General features: G+C 33.8%; 1 protein-coding gene across 4 annotated transcripts in view; it reads right to left on the bottom strand.

Moving 5' to 3' along the window:
- The window catches only part of LOC123537768 (electrogenic sodium bicarbonate cotransporter 1-like), a 103661-nt gene extending 86961 nt beyond the window's left edge, over nt 1-16700 (bottom strand). Inside the window, exon 1 of one of the 4 annotated variants that reach the window (XM_045321552.2) lies at nt 16545-16700. Coding sequence is in view for 3 of the 4 variants with exons in the window: in XM_045321546.2 (XP_045177481.2) it covers nt 5760-5788 (29 nt within the window). In the remaining variant the exon portion in view is untranslated. Of the gene's footprint in view, nt 1-126; nt 242-4768; nt 4801-5759; nt 5804-16544 lie in introns of those variants that run through there. The other 3 variants (XM_045321546.2, XM_045321551.2, XM_045321547.2) reach the window with 3 other exon arrangements.
- Between the last annotated feature and the right edge of the window lie 1173 nt (nt 16701-17873).

The following is a 17873-nucleotide window of genomic DNA, read 5'->3' as shown; positions in this document are numbered from 1 at the left end:
CAACTAAGTGTTTTGCGATTGCATCACTACATGAAGCTAACAAAACATGTTTAAATAAAAATGCATTTATAAGGAAAGGTGTCCAGTATTGCATTTAATTTAGAATACAAACAAAATGTATCTTACTAGTCATTAAAATCCATGTTTGTTATCAGATGATGTACACAATATTTATACTTTTATGAAACTGACCGTGTCACGTTAACAAGCGTTTTAGACTACATTTATTCCACACTGCAAGACAAAAAGTCTTGGCCAGTTGCGTTATGTTGATAGAAACGGTGGTTTTACCTCGGGACAGCGTGGATAAAAAACCTTGAAAACGCTCGGTTTTCCATTCCACACTGTCCCTCGGGTAGGGAAAACCCCGATTTACACAGGCAGACATGTAAGATCCTTATAATGTTGAATTCAATAAACTGTTTTAGAGTGTTGCAGCTTAAACGTTATAGAAATATATACCTGAATCAATTTTGTCAAAACTGCAGCTTGTATATTATTAGAAAATATGAACAGGCAGAAAAGAATCTGTATTGTACCTTTTGTATTGTTTTTTGCCCGACTACTTTCATTTTATATGCATTACCTGACACAGTTCTATAACTTGGACACACACACACACACACACACACAAACAAAAAAAAAAAAAAAAAAAAAAAAAAAAAAAAAAACTAAACTCAGTGCTATTTTAACACCAATAAACTGTTGCACCATTGCAGATTTCGTTCAACAACAGGAGCTAGATCTGAGATTTTGTATTCAGCTGTCGAAGATTTTGCCAGGTCTAATACTCGGTGCCTATGTGCCTTGTGTTATCTGACCTGGCAAAATTCACTCGAGATAAACAGCATCCCATATCAACCCCGTTATATTTTTACTCTGGCAAAATCGTTGTTGATTCCGTCTGAATAATGTGGTATGATACAAGCTTGAAGAGAATTTTTAATACGTATTTGGAATCAGTTAGAAGAAGACATTATCATTTTCACTAGGGTTCGTGTAAGATTGTGACTTGTTCTTCGAGAAAATGTGCAAAGATAATTTGATAAAGATACTCAACTAATACTTTTTCTAATGAGTTAAATCTTTCATAATTCATTTAAAACAATGTGTATATCAGTGGGAGTGGCAATACATATAAATGTTGTTCATACCGTGCAATCGAATCAGCGGTGCGCAGTATACTAAATTGTTTGTGTTTAAAGCTGTATATTCTATTTATAAAACAGTTAAATAAATGAAATTATCATTTGGTGTGACAACAGCAACGATATATGTAAACTTCTGACAAGAAAGGTAAGTTTGTCGCTCTATCATTGACGCATCAGATATTCATATCACGTTTGCATTACATTTAAATGAACTTTCTGTGTATTTACAAAACTGAAACTGAATAATTTGATTAAACGCTTATTTCTATCATGTGACAATGACATATTCAGTGTCGTTATACATAATAATAATAATAATAATAATAATAATAACTTTATTTTAACAAACAGTAATGGCCGCACCCTGCCCCATGAGGCCATTTTATCCCTATTGCTAAATACCTGTGCTTAATGCCTTACATGGTACGCCCAGACGGGCTGCATATAGTGGTTCAAAACCCCTGGTTAATGGTGCCATCACTTATCAAATACTACACACTACCCTACCCATAGAGCCTGTATCAGTAAGTACATTTTTTTTTTATAATTTAACACACCTTGAAAATATAATTGTTGAAATGTAAATACTTTTACAAAAAAATTTAAACACTGTCACCATAATATTAATTAATAATATCATAACATGAATTTATGATATCCAAAATTAAATTAATGATATCGTAACATGAATTTATGATATTCATAAATAAATTAATGATATCATAACATGAATTTGTGATATCAAAGAATAAGATAGTGAGATCATGATATAAAATCATGAAACCTATAAATGAATACAGGATATATAAAAATGGCGAATACATAGTAAAACAGCATTCCATCGCCCCTAAACATTCAGGACAAATATTTAGTCTCAGTGGTGTAGCATCCATTTGCAGGAAAGGTTGGGGGAGGAGAAGTATCTGCTATAAATTCATTTTGATGCGTTCTAAACACTCGAAAGAATCTTCTAATTGCGTTTTTCTAAAATTAGGAATAGCTCAGGCAAATATTCAGGTTAAGGATGACAATTTTTCGGTTGTCGTGAAAAGGGATTATCTGTCATTGCCGAAGGATGCCGAAAAAACGCATACGAAAGATACGTAATTTCACGGAAGTGGCCGATTGTCATTACGGATTCATCACCGTAAAGGATTTTAAGGGAAAATGACCATCCGAATTACTTTAGGAAAATTAAATTCCATGTCATTAACAACGACTGTTTCCTATCTTTGCTCTATTGATATAGGGCTTAAACATATTTTTCATGAACTGAAGGAAGCCCAATATTTATTAAACTGGATTGGTTTGCAATTTATAAAAGAAATGTGGTATAGATATACAACAAGAGCTGGCCGCTGTAGACTTCTGAAGGATAGAACAGTCCGGATATGCGGATATGTAGTCACTGTCCTAGACATTTGAGCATTCGCATTTTACCGTCCTATGATTATTGCTAATGCTTGTCATCTTCATTCACGTTTTATACGCTTGGGGTTACGAGACTAAAGTTAAGGTGAAAGTGCATAAAAACCTCATTTTCTACGACCTTTGGTGGTTTCAGTTTAGACAGAGACATTTGTTATATTTCAAGGTTAATTACAACAGTCATAATAAGACTGCAAAAAATCAACTTAATATTTCAAACGTTTGAACAACATTGATATTAATTTTCGCATTAAGCGACACTGTGTTTAATGTGAAAGAGTCAGTAACAAAGAAATTAACATACACTTAAATGCTTTATCAATAAACTAGCAAATTAAATGCAAAAGTAGTATATAATAATTCATATTAGGTCCACTGTGTTGCTGAAGCAAGTACAATCACTTATATTAATCACTCTCAACACCTCATTCCTGATGGAGTTCATCGTCACGAAGGTATGAGAGAAGAGAAGCCAGTGGTCCTTTTCATGCTGAGTACCAAGCAAGGGATCTGCTTGACAATGTACTATTTTTCTTGTCTTTGGTATGACGCGGCCGGGGATCGAACCAATGACTTCTCGCACTTGCGTACACTCTACCAACAAAGTGAAGTGTCCCATTTGTGTCTTGGAGAAAAATGCTTTGACTTAATTACTGTTCTTTGACATACTTGGAGGTTACCGATCTTGCTGAATTAAATGTTCCCAAAACATCTCTAATGTTAGTCATTAAATTAAACGTTAACTTTGAAGCTGAAACTAATGCAATAGTTTAGCATTCGTGTCTGTATCATAAGATAATAATTTCCCTGTAATGAATAAATGCTAACTGTTAAACACGTGTTTGGCTGTAAAATTAATATCTGACAAGCAAGGCCAGGAAACATCTCTACGTTATTTACCATGTTGCACATAAAAACCACACAAACAACAATAAAACATTACATCGAGTTATTTTAAATACTTACCTAAAATATTTCAGTATATCGTCATGAACAAAAATATTAATATTTTTTTTAATTCATTGCTGAATCAAATCAATATTGCATAAAGTTGCACAAGAACCATTTCAAATTATCCCTTTGTTTTCTTGATAGTTTTATTCAAGTGTTTAACTGACCACTATTTTGAAGGATTTGTTTTGCACAGATATATGCATACTTGCCTTGTCATGTTGCTGTCTCTCTGTAAGAAGTAGAAAATGAATAGTTTTCTCAGCTTTCTTAGATGATTAAACTTGCGTCCTAACACGAGTGTTATAAGCAAGTATGTAAAGCTTAGTTCTGCTGCGACATTTATCGAAACTTTTGGTCGTGTATTTGCCTCATGATATTTACAATGTTGTAATCTAAATTATAATAATTGCTACTTTTAAAGGTAATATATGACTTTTAATAAAACACGGCGTGTCTTTTTATTAATGGCGGTTTGAAGTATGTCGAAGTGCATTAATTATTTTGGTAAAAGCTTTTCTATTTTACGCCAGTTTAGTTTTAGGAAGTCCCGTGCGTCAATTATAAAATTTAAAGAAGAATTTCGTTGGAATTACTCTACTGATGTTGGTATGTATTAAGTAATCGAAGGGAATGACTGTGTAACGTAAGTGATTAATTATCAAGAGGCATAAGCAATCATACATCGTCTTCTAACATCGTACTGGAGATGATTTCGCGGGACTTCCAAATATTAAGCGGGTTGTCAAACTTGAATTGTTTACTTATTACTTTTTTGTTTCGCACGGACGATTAGACGAATGACACAACAGAGATGTAGTCAAGCCGCAGACGTCCGTGACAACATGCTCCTTATTCGACGATAAAAAAAACTATAGCTTCAACAATAGATATATCAGTGAAAGCAATCAAAAGCTTGAATCAGCAATACTCACTACATGAAAATGTAATGCTTTCAAATTTTTCAAATTTTACTTAGCCAAAACTTGAACTCCATTTAATGTTACATACAAATTATATAACGTATTCTTTGACACTCTCGGAGAGCTTGTACTGAAATACCTAGCATTACGAAAGAGTTAACGTGTCGTACACAATAAAGGTATACTGTACATACGTTTCTGATATATGTAATTTAAATGTGTGTTTGTACAAAATATTTAGGAGAAGTAATTTCGTACAGAAATCAACCCTAGAAACTTAGGTAAATAAACACAAAGATAATGCAGACGACTTACAACTTTCGAAAATCCATATTGTATTATTACTGCCTATAGACATCCGATCACACAAAATCAATTTTTATTTAATATGCATAACTGATGTTCATTGTTTCCTTATTCAATGATTGTAACACTAGGTCTATTTTGACCACGTCTACATCTTTTACGAACTATATAGTAATACTTGTTCAACGTACTCAACAATGTTGTCTTGTTCTTCTCGGCGGAACATGTAACAGAATTGTTATTGACACTAATTATAGTGCTCTGTAACATAGTTTTCATGATGATATTATTTTTTTATTTCGCTTTGAGCCAATAGATGTCTCATGCATTCAACTGAAAAACTAAAGGATTAGCTATGTATTGAAATATATGTATGTTATCATTGCTCTCTGCATAGATACTTGGCTAAAATAGGACGCCGCTGGTTGTTAAAATGACTGGGACCCCTACAGTGATTCCATTCACTGGAAACTTCTAAAATGCTTTTGACTATCTCGAAACTCCCCCCCCACCCCCCCCCCCCCCCCCCCCCCCCCCCCCCACCACCACCATCACACACACACACCTTTCCAGGAAAGAGGGCTCTCCATGTACCGGGGCTCTTAACCAGACACGGGAAATGAACTCAACTGTCTAAAGTGCTAGGTTAAGTTAGCCAGGCATCTAAAACTTTTCTAGGGGCTCTGTATTGCCCAGTTTCTCTAGTCAGATGGCATTGTATCTGCACTAGTAGAGGATGAATTAGGCGTCCTCGAACGTTTGTCTTTGTCTCTGCGTGTATGTATGTATATATGTATGCATGCATGCATATGTATGTATGTAAACATTTTTGAACGTGGTTGTCATAAAAATGGTGCAATTTATTTATCTAGTTAATTAACTTTCTGTATAAATTAAGCTAAAATATTAATATGACATTGTATGAAATATAATAAAACTGAACTAAAGTCAATATTAAAGTAATTAAGTAAAGTAACTCAGATAATAGTTATGTTCCTACCTGGCCAAATAATTATGTCTCCGAGGCATTGTTTTCCTTAAATACTGTTCTTCTGTTTTAACCCGAAATTGTGGAGGAAAATCACAAATGTTCAATTTGTTCTCCAGTTTGTATTTATATAAAACAGTTCAAATGAACATGACATTAAGACCTGGTAGCCCTAAACCGTGATCATGTTCATTTGTTCAGTCATTCTGTACAATTTGCAATAAGAACCAATTATATTTAATTTCCTTATGATATCGCTTTGTGACATTTAAAATAAAGCTGTTACTAACCAACGTGTGGGTTTTTCAGATGCAGCATTGTCAGAATTGGGCTGCATTTTGAAAATACAAACAAAAAAAGCTAGTTTATAAATAAAAAGGAAAAAAGAAACAAAGGTTTTACTAATGTAAAAAAAATGTTTTAAGCATTAAAGAATTAAAATGTCATATATCTTAATATTTAATGGCAATTTGAAAATTGAAAAAGAAAAGAAAAAAATCAGTTAACGAAGTAACGCTCAAAAAAAAAAAAAAGCTCTGTTTTTACAAACAAAATTTGTTTCAAGCATCAAAAAGCTAAAATGCCATACAGCTTAACATTATATATTTAATTGCAATATGAAATATGCATGAAATGACGACAACACGTGACTTGTTAGTGTTAATAGATTACGGCCCATCATACGAAAGGGTTTTTACTTTAAAAATCATGTTTTTATAACATTATCAGGTCATAACACGTTATGACATTTAGATTAGATCACTAATTGACTTTCATGTTAACAATAGTCTATAACATTACAGTTTTATGCATATGTAAACAATTACATCAAAATAAAACCAGCTATTTTGATATTTGAGTAATGCATACTGTACGTGATTCGCTGTCATCTAGTGGTAATCTTTACGAAGGAAGTTTTCCGTCATATAAAACCATGCAACATCAAAATTACCAATTCGGTATAATAAAAAAACAATTTTAAAGCAGTTTCTGTTTTAAAAGCTGTAAATAAACAAACTTTCAAAATATCACAAAAGTTTGGTTAAATGTTTCATTACATTTTATGCTTATGTAAATGCAGTAAACACGTTCTCAGGCAATTGAGCAAGCATTGTGCCTTAAGAGCTGTCATTTACTTACACATTAGAAACTTAAGGTGTATTGAAAATGCGTTTAAGAATGCATTTGCAAACCGTGTACAAGCAAGCTTTAGGAAAAGCTGCAACATGTGACTGACTCTAATCTTACATATTTCTAAGACACGGATGTTCGGATTATCTGCAAAAACACGAACACGCCTTTTACGTGTCATATTCAGCTCAATAAAATTCTTTCTGATCAAAATTGTTAAGATGCTAGTAATTTTGAAATAATAAAGCTCATCTGAATCTGTAAGGTTTTGAAAGGACGTAAATAAAGACTTTCTTAAAGTGTTAATTTTGTCAGAGATTGCATTTAATCCCAAATTTAAAAAATACATATACAAGTTTAAAAGCTCGTTTCATTGTAATTCAAAGCCATGGCTTAGAGAAATTGTCTTATTTTGACTTCGTATCAAATTGCATACAGAAACACAAAGTATACATCATGCTGGTCTAAATCATATTTAGTCCTTCAAAAATTCTGGAGAAGGTTTCAAAATTTATTACGTATATTTTTACGAATTTACTTCATTATATTATCATGGAAAACCTCACACTGTAATTAAGTAAAACATTTCCGTACAGAAAACTTCACAAATATTACATGTTGAATTGAAAATTTGTATGAGTGAAGCGGAGAATGGTGATTTCTGCACGCTAGAGGGTTGTACACTGCTGCCCAGTTTGACGTTATCGAAGCCTTTCATGTCATATCAATGAACCTTGATGATATTACATATATAAAAAGGCTTTATTAAAATAGTCGAGTATATATATGGGTGGACGGATAGCTCAGTGGTTTGCACAGTGGCCTTCCAATCCTGAGGTCGGGGGTTCGATCCCCGGCAGCTCCTCGGGAATTTTCAGAAACGCTTTTCAGTGTTTCCCACCCAACTAGAGGTGTACTGGTCAGGAACCCAGGCAATCCTTGCGTGTATAAGTGCTATACACTGGGCACGTTAAACCTAGCAATGAGCTAGGCTAAGCTAGCCGGACAAGCCTGTATCTGATTTCTGATCTCTCTGTCATGGGGGCTTTGTCTCACTCTGTCCCTCTGGTCAGATCGCTCTGTGTCTGTACTAGTAGAGGATGAATTATGCGCCCTGTGTGGCTGCATTTGAACTATGTTAAGCGCCTTTGAACGTGAAATGGATCATGAAAAGAGCGCTATATAAGTCTGGTATAATGAAATATGGAAATATATATATGGAAATTATATGTTGGCCGTGCATACCTGGAATATTACGGAGATGCATATATAGTGCCTCCCTATATCCAGTACATAACTACTTATTACATATCCGTTTCTATTCCCCGTTAATTTACAATACTACCAGAAACGTCAATATTTCGCCTGAATTTCATATGGGGGATTAACGTAATTTAATGTGTGTCGCATTAATTCTTTTATTTAGTTCAGTATTTTCAATTTATTCAGGCTATTGATCATATTTATAATATTTACATTACATTTATACGTTTAGATGCGTATGTAATAAAAAGATTATTATCTTTGCATCGGGAAATATGAACTCGTTCTTCAGCGGAAGAATATTGCGCTCTTAAAGTCGCGCAATATTTCCGCCGCAGAATTCGTGCATATTTTCCGTTGCGAAGATAATAACCTTTAAATAAAACTATTGGCAGGTCATCGATATAATTATGACGAAACGCAGACATTTGATTGAAATTTTAGACTAAAATGCTAACAACTGATGTATTTTCAAACTTGGAAATTTGATTAAAACAAATACTTTTTACAATACCTTACTGGTGTAAAATCTGTAAAAAGATCCTTTGGAAGCACAGAATGCAACCAAAAAGAATAAAAGCACTATCGGTTTGAAATGCTTTATCAACAGTCTCTCATTCGACGAGTAATGTAAGAGTTTCAGTTACTAGTACACTGTTGAATTGATTACTAGGCATCAGTACTTTATGGTGGTTTATTTGTGCCATTTCGGCTTTTCGCCCCGTGACTCCGCCAAGCGCGAACGTAAGATCTAAGTTAATTGTGTTGACGTGGACTTTTCGCCACGCTACTCAGCCGTTTGAGTTGTAAAATTTAGACTTTTCACTGATTAGAGTTTTCGTTCCGCGCCATCGCTTTTTACTGAGTTTTCGCTCCGTGCCTCCGCCATTTAAACTTCAGGAATCTCGTGTTTTCGCTTCGCGGAGCGAAATGTCGAAATGGCACAAATCAGTCACGGTAGTACTTTCCTTTACATAGCTTACTAACCATTCCAGTGCGTTTGGTTAGAGAGTTTGGCCTGATTTGCAACATAACGGCTCTGGCTGCAACAGCTCTTGCCATATTTTTATTTGACTTAATGTCAGAAATAATATTCAGTTTGTCATAACTTCGATTTTGGTAAATTATTACTATTAACCCTTACCTTGCCAAATTTCTATAATGAACTTTTCCGTCTTCCAATTTGGACAAGACCATTAAATATGAAAAGGGGTGATTACCAAAAAAAAAAATAATGGCTGAAAAGCGAACAGTGCAGGTCATGATCAGACTGCACGGATGTGCACGCTAATCATAATCTACACTGGATCAATCGAGTCCAGCATGATAAGGGTTAAAATCATGATAACCATAGGCGCTGATTATAAAAGAGTATGAGGCGTCCTTCTACGGTAGTGTATCAATGTCAAGGTGTGTGATGTCTCTGGAAGGACACTTGGGGCAAAAACAATTTGTCCGTACAATTACTGTTACAAACTATGACGGAAATGACAAATATGTTTACGCTGCATTGTGACAACTGTTGTGTTTATTTATTGTTCTTTCATCGCGAATAATAACCGTTGTAAATTCTGATGATGCATATGCTTGTCTCATTAAATTCTAACTCCTTGATAAAGCAAGCGTGAAAAATGCATGTTGTTATGTATTAAAACTATTTAAAACCTATTTAAATTTACTTAAACCTGAAAATTATGCGGAGAGAGAAAACCTGCTAAAGCTACTCATATGAACTGTCTTTCCTTTCTTATTAACAACACAATCCAACGCAATTTCAATTATGAAAACGAGAAAAATCTCACCTCTAGTACATTTCAGGACAGATGCATTCTCTTCTCAGTTTTATTTGCAGGAAGTTACAAAAATGCATACAAAGTAATCAATGAAAAAAAAAATCAATTGAAAGGATTAATATAAAAAAGCGATGGAAAGTAAGTAGATAAATATAAAATTGATGGCAACTGCAAACAAAATGGTTCAAGACAGGACATGAAGTAGTACCGACGAGAAACAAAAAAAAAGATAAACTGTAAACAGAAATGATGTTATCAATATAAAAGCCAAAAGGTCTACTTTTTTTGGTTTCTTGATATGTTGTGTGTTTTGGGTTTTTTTTTTTTTTTTTGGCCTCGCGCTGCCTCCCAATAATGTTTTGTTTTTTACCTAATAAATCTACTGTGTCTAATAAATTTGGTTGACTCAGTAGAGTAATGATTTGTACAAAAAACGACATTTAGTTTATACTAATTTGTTTTAGCTCGATTGTGATGGAAGCTTCAAGCTTATTGGAACCACTCTCGAGTCCGCTTCCTGGAAAAACCAGTACTGGTGTCATATGAGAAGTTATGGTCGTGACCCCAGTGTGGCTCGAACCCATGACCCCTGGATTGAGCGGCCGACACCTTAACCACTAGACCACCGCTCCCCTTGCATGATCAGTCATTTATGTAATTGCAGCGAATAAGAAAGTTTGAGAAACTAACAAATAACTTAAAATTCAGTCAGAGGACACTGAACTAGATTTGTAACAACTTTGCAAAGAAAGACAATAGGGAAATTTTCGAACTTCACCTTAGAAGATTTCATACATCTTTTCTTAATCACACTAATCTGTAGACTTTATCGTGCTAAAATAATAAGGAAGTGACAGATAGCTTTGATATACGAACGTATATGTTTGGTTTGATACTTGATGTATACTGGATCATAAAAAATGAATTAGTGTGTCCTTGTTACACTCCCACGGGATGAAAACAATTTGTACGTACAGTGTGAACAATAGTTATATGAATTAACATAACATTGTGACATACAGGGAACAAAACTTAAAACCACGACAACATATATATCGTGATATGGCTGATGTCTATGCAGACGGTAGGGAATCTTATGAAAAGGCTGCTAAGGTCACCAGGGTGCACACAGGAGGTGCAGTTATTCCAACAGACATGTTACTCTACGCCGAGTTAAAAATACGTCTTAAAACATTATTCTGTTATATATATAATTTCTAAACTAACGCTTTAAATGTCTTTTCCTGGCTAACAAAACGAGATTTTTTAACACCAGTGACCTAAAACAAGTAAAAAAAAAAAAAAAACAAAAAAAAAAAAAAAACAACAAAAAAAAAAACAAAGATATAATGCAAAATAAAAGGGCAAAACAAACAACGCAATTACTTTTTTATATATAAATATCAAGTAATTCTGCGTATTCCGAAGCTTCAAGATGTTAAGTGCACATATGTCAGATTAAAAACCGAAAACGTTTTAATTGCATTTTTTTTCTGTATGTCAAATTGGCGTAAAAACTTTTAGGACTTTTTTTTTTTGACAGATTGCACTTTGATTGTAGTTATATAAATGACAAGCTGCATTTAATTGCAAATACTTCATCTTCTTTTAAAAAGGTGTTTGACTGCTTCAAAACAATTTAATAGTAATAATTCATCTTAACTTGGATAAGTTGTGAAAAGTACCTACAGTAACAAAAGAAGCTGCCTGCATTTGCCATTTTAATACAATAGTATGTGCCTTTTTGTACATTTCCATTCTATGTCTACATAGGAAACTTGACTGCATGCAATGAAATTCTTGTCTACTATACATGTTTTATTATCATCCGAATTGATGCTCACAGTTCACTGTACTGTACTGCTCTGCACTTGCAGACGAAACTGATAATTGCTTGCTTTTCGCAATCATTTGGCAGGTTTGAACTCATAACGAGTCAGAAATTCCCCCGGTCAATTTTTTCGTTTTGTCCCTTTAAATGTTTTACCATTTACAGTGTCATTAATTATATTCTTGCCTACCTAGCGGGGAAAGTATACATTTATCCGAGCACGCGCCGGGGATAGATATTCCTGTCCTTCCCTAGGGGAAAACCTTGTCTAAAATAGCGTGCACAAAGGCGACGTCACATAGTACTGGTACCATTGTGACGTCATAAATTTAGCATGCATGTCCACTACCGTCCATGTCGTGTTGAGCGACCTGTGAAGTTTCCGCTTTTCTCTATTTTATAAACAATGTCAGGAAATACCCAAACCTATTGGTCTCCACGATCTATTTTGAACATGATAGGCAAGAAAAATGATCTAACATGTCTGCCTGTGTAAGTAGCACGGATAAAAAACCTCGCTAACGCTCGGTTTTCCATTCCACACTGTCTCCCGGGTAGGGAATACCCCGTCTTACACAGGCAGACATGTAAGATCCTTATAAACTTAATTCATTTCCAGTGATGGGGCTAAGTACAATGGCAGATATTCCGTTACTTACGTTAGATCTGAGGTTACACAATATATTCTTTTTTGTACATTTTGAGAATAAGTAATACATTATTCATACTGGTCGTAAACATGTGCAGCACAAAAAAAAATGTCATTTTTACGATTGGTAATTTGTATTTTACGACTTAATAAATCTAATTATTGTTCAAAATGCTTGTTTTGGTACTGATGGATGTGTTGTTGTTTACTAAGTACTTCAGCTAACAATGGGGCGCTTTGATATTTAGTGATTAGCTCTACTTCAAGTGATGTATATAACAACATGACATATAGTGAAAATTAACAAGTATCAGAACAAAGTTATAAAATTTCATGTTAAAGCATATTATGTTATGAAGGAGTTTGCTCTATAATAAATAACTAAGAGGTACTAATCAATTATTTATACACAATACATGTAATATGCTTATAACTATTTTTCCATTATTCAATTTATATATAGAGCTGTACATTCGATCTCAGTCGTATTTTGCTTAAGAAATAATTTTTTGACCTGTCGTTGAATAAAATCATTGTTTGGGGTTCAGATGCGAAGGAATTATATCACGAGGAAGCAGTGATATAATAATATGCATCTGAACGACAAACAATGATTTTATTCGAGAGCAAATCACTGAATGAGATATATTATTTCGATTCTAACACGTTACCAGGGATTTTTAAGTGCATCCTTGACGACATCCATCAAGTATTTGCCTGTTTTCTGTTAGTTACTTTTCCAGCGCACCGCCGTTTAACGCTATGACGAAATAATTGTGACGTCAGAAAAAATGAATTGTTGTACAATAACACAATTTTCAGCCTTCAATGTTTAATAGGAAAATGAATCGAGCAATATTTTCATTATCACATGTCTGACGTCGTGGAAATACATAAATTTGATAATACACTAGTGTAATAAAGCTTTGACGTTGACGTCGCTAAGTAAAGTAGACGTTGGCCGAATTTACTCGATCTGTAATAGGCAAAGAAAGAGGAAATTTTGATGTTTCAGCAGAAAGCTTACATGTGATAAAAAATTTACATTTGTGTCCTTCCACATTGACTTTATTAAACTTGTTGAATAAAATTGATAAAAAAGAGCCTCGCATTTTATTATTTATTCAACTCGTTTAATAAATTCAATATAAAAAAGTCCTCTATGTATTGTTCATAACTTAAGTTGAAATCAGTACTAAGTTGACTTAAATGTCCGATGGGCCGGGTGTCTTTTGATTTCATGATATAATTGGAATTTATGTATACACAAGTCACTATAATAAACCTTAGCGTGACAGAAGTTTGCAAATCAGACTGCTTGATAACGCATTTTATAGATAATTTATCAAAATGAAAGATTTATACAACACCCTGTCTGATTGGACGAGGGTGTCATATCTTTTTTACTCTGCTGATTGTGCAATGCTGAGTGAAATGACAGGCGAAGCGTTTGTCCTTAATGACGATGTTCATAGCTTTACACAGTATTGATATATCTAAAGTGTATGTTGATACATTAAAAGAAATATTGTATTAACATAATCTAAATCATTTATGTTAAATGAAAAGGTTGCAAAAAATATTTGTCAGACCTTCTCCACATTGAAGTGTATGTAATTATATATATGTTTTCACTGTTCGTCATATCTGTATGTATGCTTGTTATGCCAAAAAATAAAACTGAAAAAACTGAAACTCTAAAATATGATAAGTAAGTTTAATAAATATAATAAAAACCTGTTAAAATACCAACATAATCAATTTACAGAAAAAGCTGAATACGGTCTGCGTAGGTGTGATTAACCGATCGAGTAGAGGTGTCTTCCAGACCACTGCTGTAATTATTCGGCTTTGGATAAATCGGCGAAACAAAATTGCACACCTACGAAACCTTTGTGAAAAATTAAAAGAGAACCAATTAAATTGTTAAAGTGTGGTGTTTAGTTTTACTGTTTGAAAAATGTTAGATAGATGATAGAATAACACAAATGATATGAAAACCTCATAAACTTGTTGTCTTATTACAATTCGTCGACCAAGTTTTTGAAGATATTTCTTGTTTTTATTAGTTGTTTTCGAACGAAACCCTCCTTTCTTTTATATACAAAGTTTGTACATGTTATACCTATTTTTAGAGGCAATGTCAACTTTGAGTGGGCTTTTTCTTCACAAAGACACAAACAATTGTAAAAAAAAAGAGCTTAAAAAGATTTACAGACCGAAAAAAAAAACCATTAATGCTCCATCTTTCAATTTGGACAGTACAATTTACAGTTTATAGGGGAGTCCATTGAAAATTTGCAAACTGAATAGTGAACAGTGCAGATCATGACCAGACTGCATGAATGTGCAAATCTTGATCTGCTTGGTCGCAAAGGCAGATACCAGCAGGCAAAGAGTTAATTATAATGGTCAGCTACATTTCTGCAAAAAATATACTGGCATATAAAGCTAAACTACCTTTAAAGGAGTTCATCACAATATTTTGTGCGCAGCTCAATCGCGCAGCAAGCGATATCCACTGTAAAGTTCAGAATTTGCCGCCGAAAATGCATAATTGTCGGATATGCAGCGCACTCGCGCAAAGTATATCGTATGTACTGACAATATAGGTCGTGCATCCATATTTTACCTTTAAAAGTGATGGTGTTTTATTGGAGGAGTAGTTGTAGGAAGTGCTCGAATCGAATACATTGTGGACAGCCAATTTGAAAGTAAACTATTCCGTCCAGTAATGATGCAGCCGACTCTAAGTCAAATAAAATTCCAGAAAATCTTAACGTAGATATATCTCCTTCAAGTTCAAATGTGACTTCCTAAAAATGTTGTTATACTTTTTGTGCCCCATCCCGCATTTCACGTAGTTATGGCCCCTGATAGTCAAATTGTACATAAAGGGTCTAAACATTTGTGTCGCATGTACCTCAAAATTATATGCGACAAGAGTCATGAAACCATACAAGAATGAAATTCAGCATGCGAAGTTGTGCACCAGTGCTTTTATTTGAGGTTTCACTCAATAAAAACAGATTTTTGTCCCTTGACATGGTCACATATATACGTAAATTGGATGTGAAAGTTTGTGTAGCACGTATCTCAAAAAGTATTTGACCTAGAGGCTTGCAACCTTAAAGGAGCATTATTCCGCATGTGAGTAAGAATATTGGTTAAGGAACTGATAATAACATTGTGCAATTTGTTTTGTAAAAAAAAAAAATGTTCATAATTTTTAGGTGGGTGGGATAATGAAAAAATACATTTGTGGGTGGAGTGAATATTTTTTAATTTTTCTTGAAAACAAGCACGGGTTGATATTATTTTTTTGGTTTAGATTTTTTTGTCTTAGTTCTGGCTTACATAATATAAAATTTGGAAAAATTCTGTCCGCTAGATTTTTTATATCATTAAGAAATACTTCGTGTTTTTCTCCGTTTCAGATGATTTCGACATCTGTCAAGAGTAATTTTTGCTGAGTTAATATATCTATATGTTGACATTTTATGCATAGTTATAGTGGTGTTATTAATTCGGATGCATAAACAGTAACATCAGATTGAAACTTCGAATAAATTATTGTTTGCAGTAGTTTTATTATGACATGTATGTACTGTTTCTTCAGACAAAAATACCGATTTGGTGTTCTTAATAAACTTTGAATATTGAAAAAAGAAGCACGGGTACCTATTATTTTTATTTTTTATTTTAACTTGTCATACATCAATCTATAAATATGTAAAGTTACAAAAAATTCTGTCCGCTAGAAATAATTGTGAAAAACACCTTTAACTGCTCTTCCTATTCAAACTTACGCAGCAAAGTTTTTCATAATTAGATACCATGGATACCGAAATTTATACTGAATCCGTTTAAAACGCCAATCTGTATTCTGTTACCGTGTTCCACTTTTTTTTTTATCTTACTTATATGCATTAAACTTTCCGAATCTTTTCAAACAACCCTCGTAACAACAAGCTTGTTGGAAAATATCGAAACACTGCAAATACTATGATTAAAATTGATATCAAATTTGAGCATTTATTTTTATAAAAAAAGTGTACAATACACGACATAATACAGGAATAAATAAATATATATATATATAAACTCACATTTTAAAGTCAAATTCTTACCTTAGATCCACATTTTCGCTCTGGCATGTCCTGCCTGCATCCGAGAATATCAGTTAGAAATGCTATTTACTCCTTGATAAACAGTCTGTCGCAGGACATTTACACGCATAAAATCTTTACAAATTAATTATTCAATCAACGCGACGTACTCATGAACAACGCTACGTAATTAACGTTAAGTGAACGTACGTTGTTAAAATTCTGTCAGTGTCATTTTACATAAAGAGCACGTGTGTTTAGGAATCTCTTGGCATGAAAATATACATCAGGGGAAATGAAAGTGACTTAACTTACTTATTACTTCTAAATTTATGTTGACAAATGGGGTGTAACCCACTAATATCGAACCAGTTCCGCGCGATATGAGCTTTGCTGTCAGTAGCTTGTTGTTTTTTTGTTGGTACGTAGGTTATTTTATCTTTGTTGATAATGGGTAGATGTTTCCTTTTAGTACTAAAAAAAAAAGAAAAAAACTAGACTGCTATCGATGAAATAAGTATGTATACGAATGAAAATGCTGCTGCTGATGATGATGACGATGATGAAAGTATTAAACCAATTCTACAAATTTTGATAACATGTAAGAAAGAAACATAGCGTATTTAATCCCAAATAGATAAGGAATACTGACCAGTCTGCCTGTAGGCACTTGGGAGTTGTTTATCTCTGACCTCGCCAAATCTGCTCCATTATGGGATCCGTTACTACATTGTGCAAGGATTTATTCTAACATAGATGATGAACAAATAAATAACGATGATTTAGATTAGTTAGTATTTATATCATTTGGCACAAAAGTACATTACCGTAATTGCCTACAGGAAAACTGCAAATTGGATTCGATTCGTTGCCAATTACAAACAAACGTAACGCATAAAATTTGTGGAATCTTTCTACTCGGAAAACGTGTTCTCAGTATAATGATACTAACATATAAGCCGCGCCACGAGAAAACCAACATAGTGCGTTTGCGACCAGCATGGATCCAGACCAGCCTGCGCATCCGCGCAGTCTGGTCAGGATACATGCTGTTCGCTAACGGTTTCTCTTATTGCAACAGGCTTTGAAAGCGAACAGCATAGGATCCTGAGCAGACTGCGCGGATGCGCAGGCTGGTCTGGATCCATGCTGGTCGCAAAGCCATTATGTTGGTTTTCACATGGCGCTGCTCATATAAGTTATCGTGATGTGTCAACATTTATAATAAGGTGCATTCGGTTTATTTAAAGTTTAGTTTGCACTTGTTTAATTCATCACTTGTGTATGTCCTGGTTGCATGTCATTACCAGCTTGAAGTTAAATACTTTAAACGCGTATGATTGAAAGCAG

The sequence above is a fragment of the Mercenaria mercenaria genome, chromosome 18 (genome assembly GCF_021730395.1).
Source record: "Mercenaria mercenaria strain notata chromosome 18, MADL_Memer_1, whole genome shotgun sequence".
In the NCBI taxonomy this organism is placed as follows: Eukaryota; Metazoa; Mollusca; class Bivalvia; order Venerida; family Veneridae; genus Mercenaria; species Mercenaria mercenaria.
The sequence above is the reverse complement of the archived record's forward strand: the minus strand, read 5'-3'. Positions and strand labels throughout refer to the sequence as shown.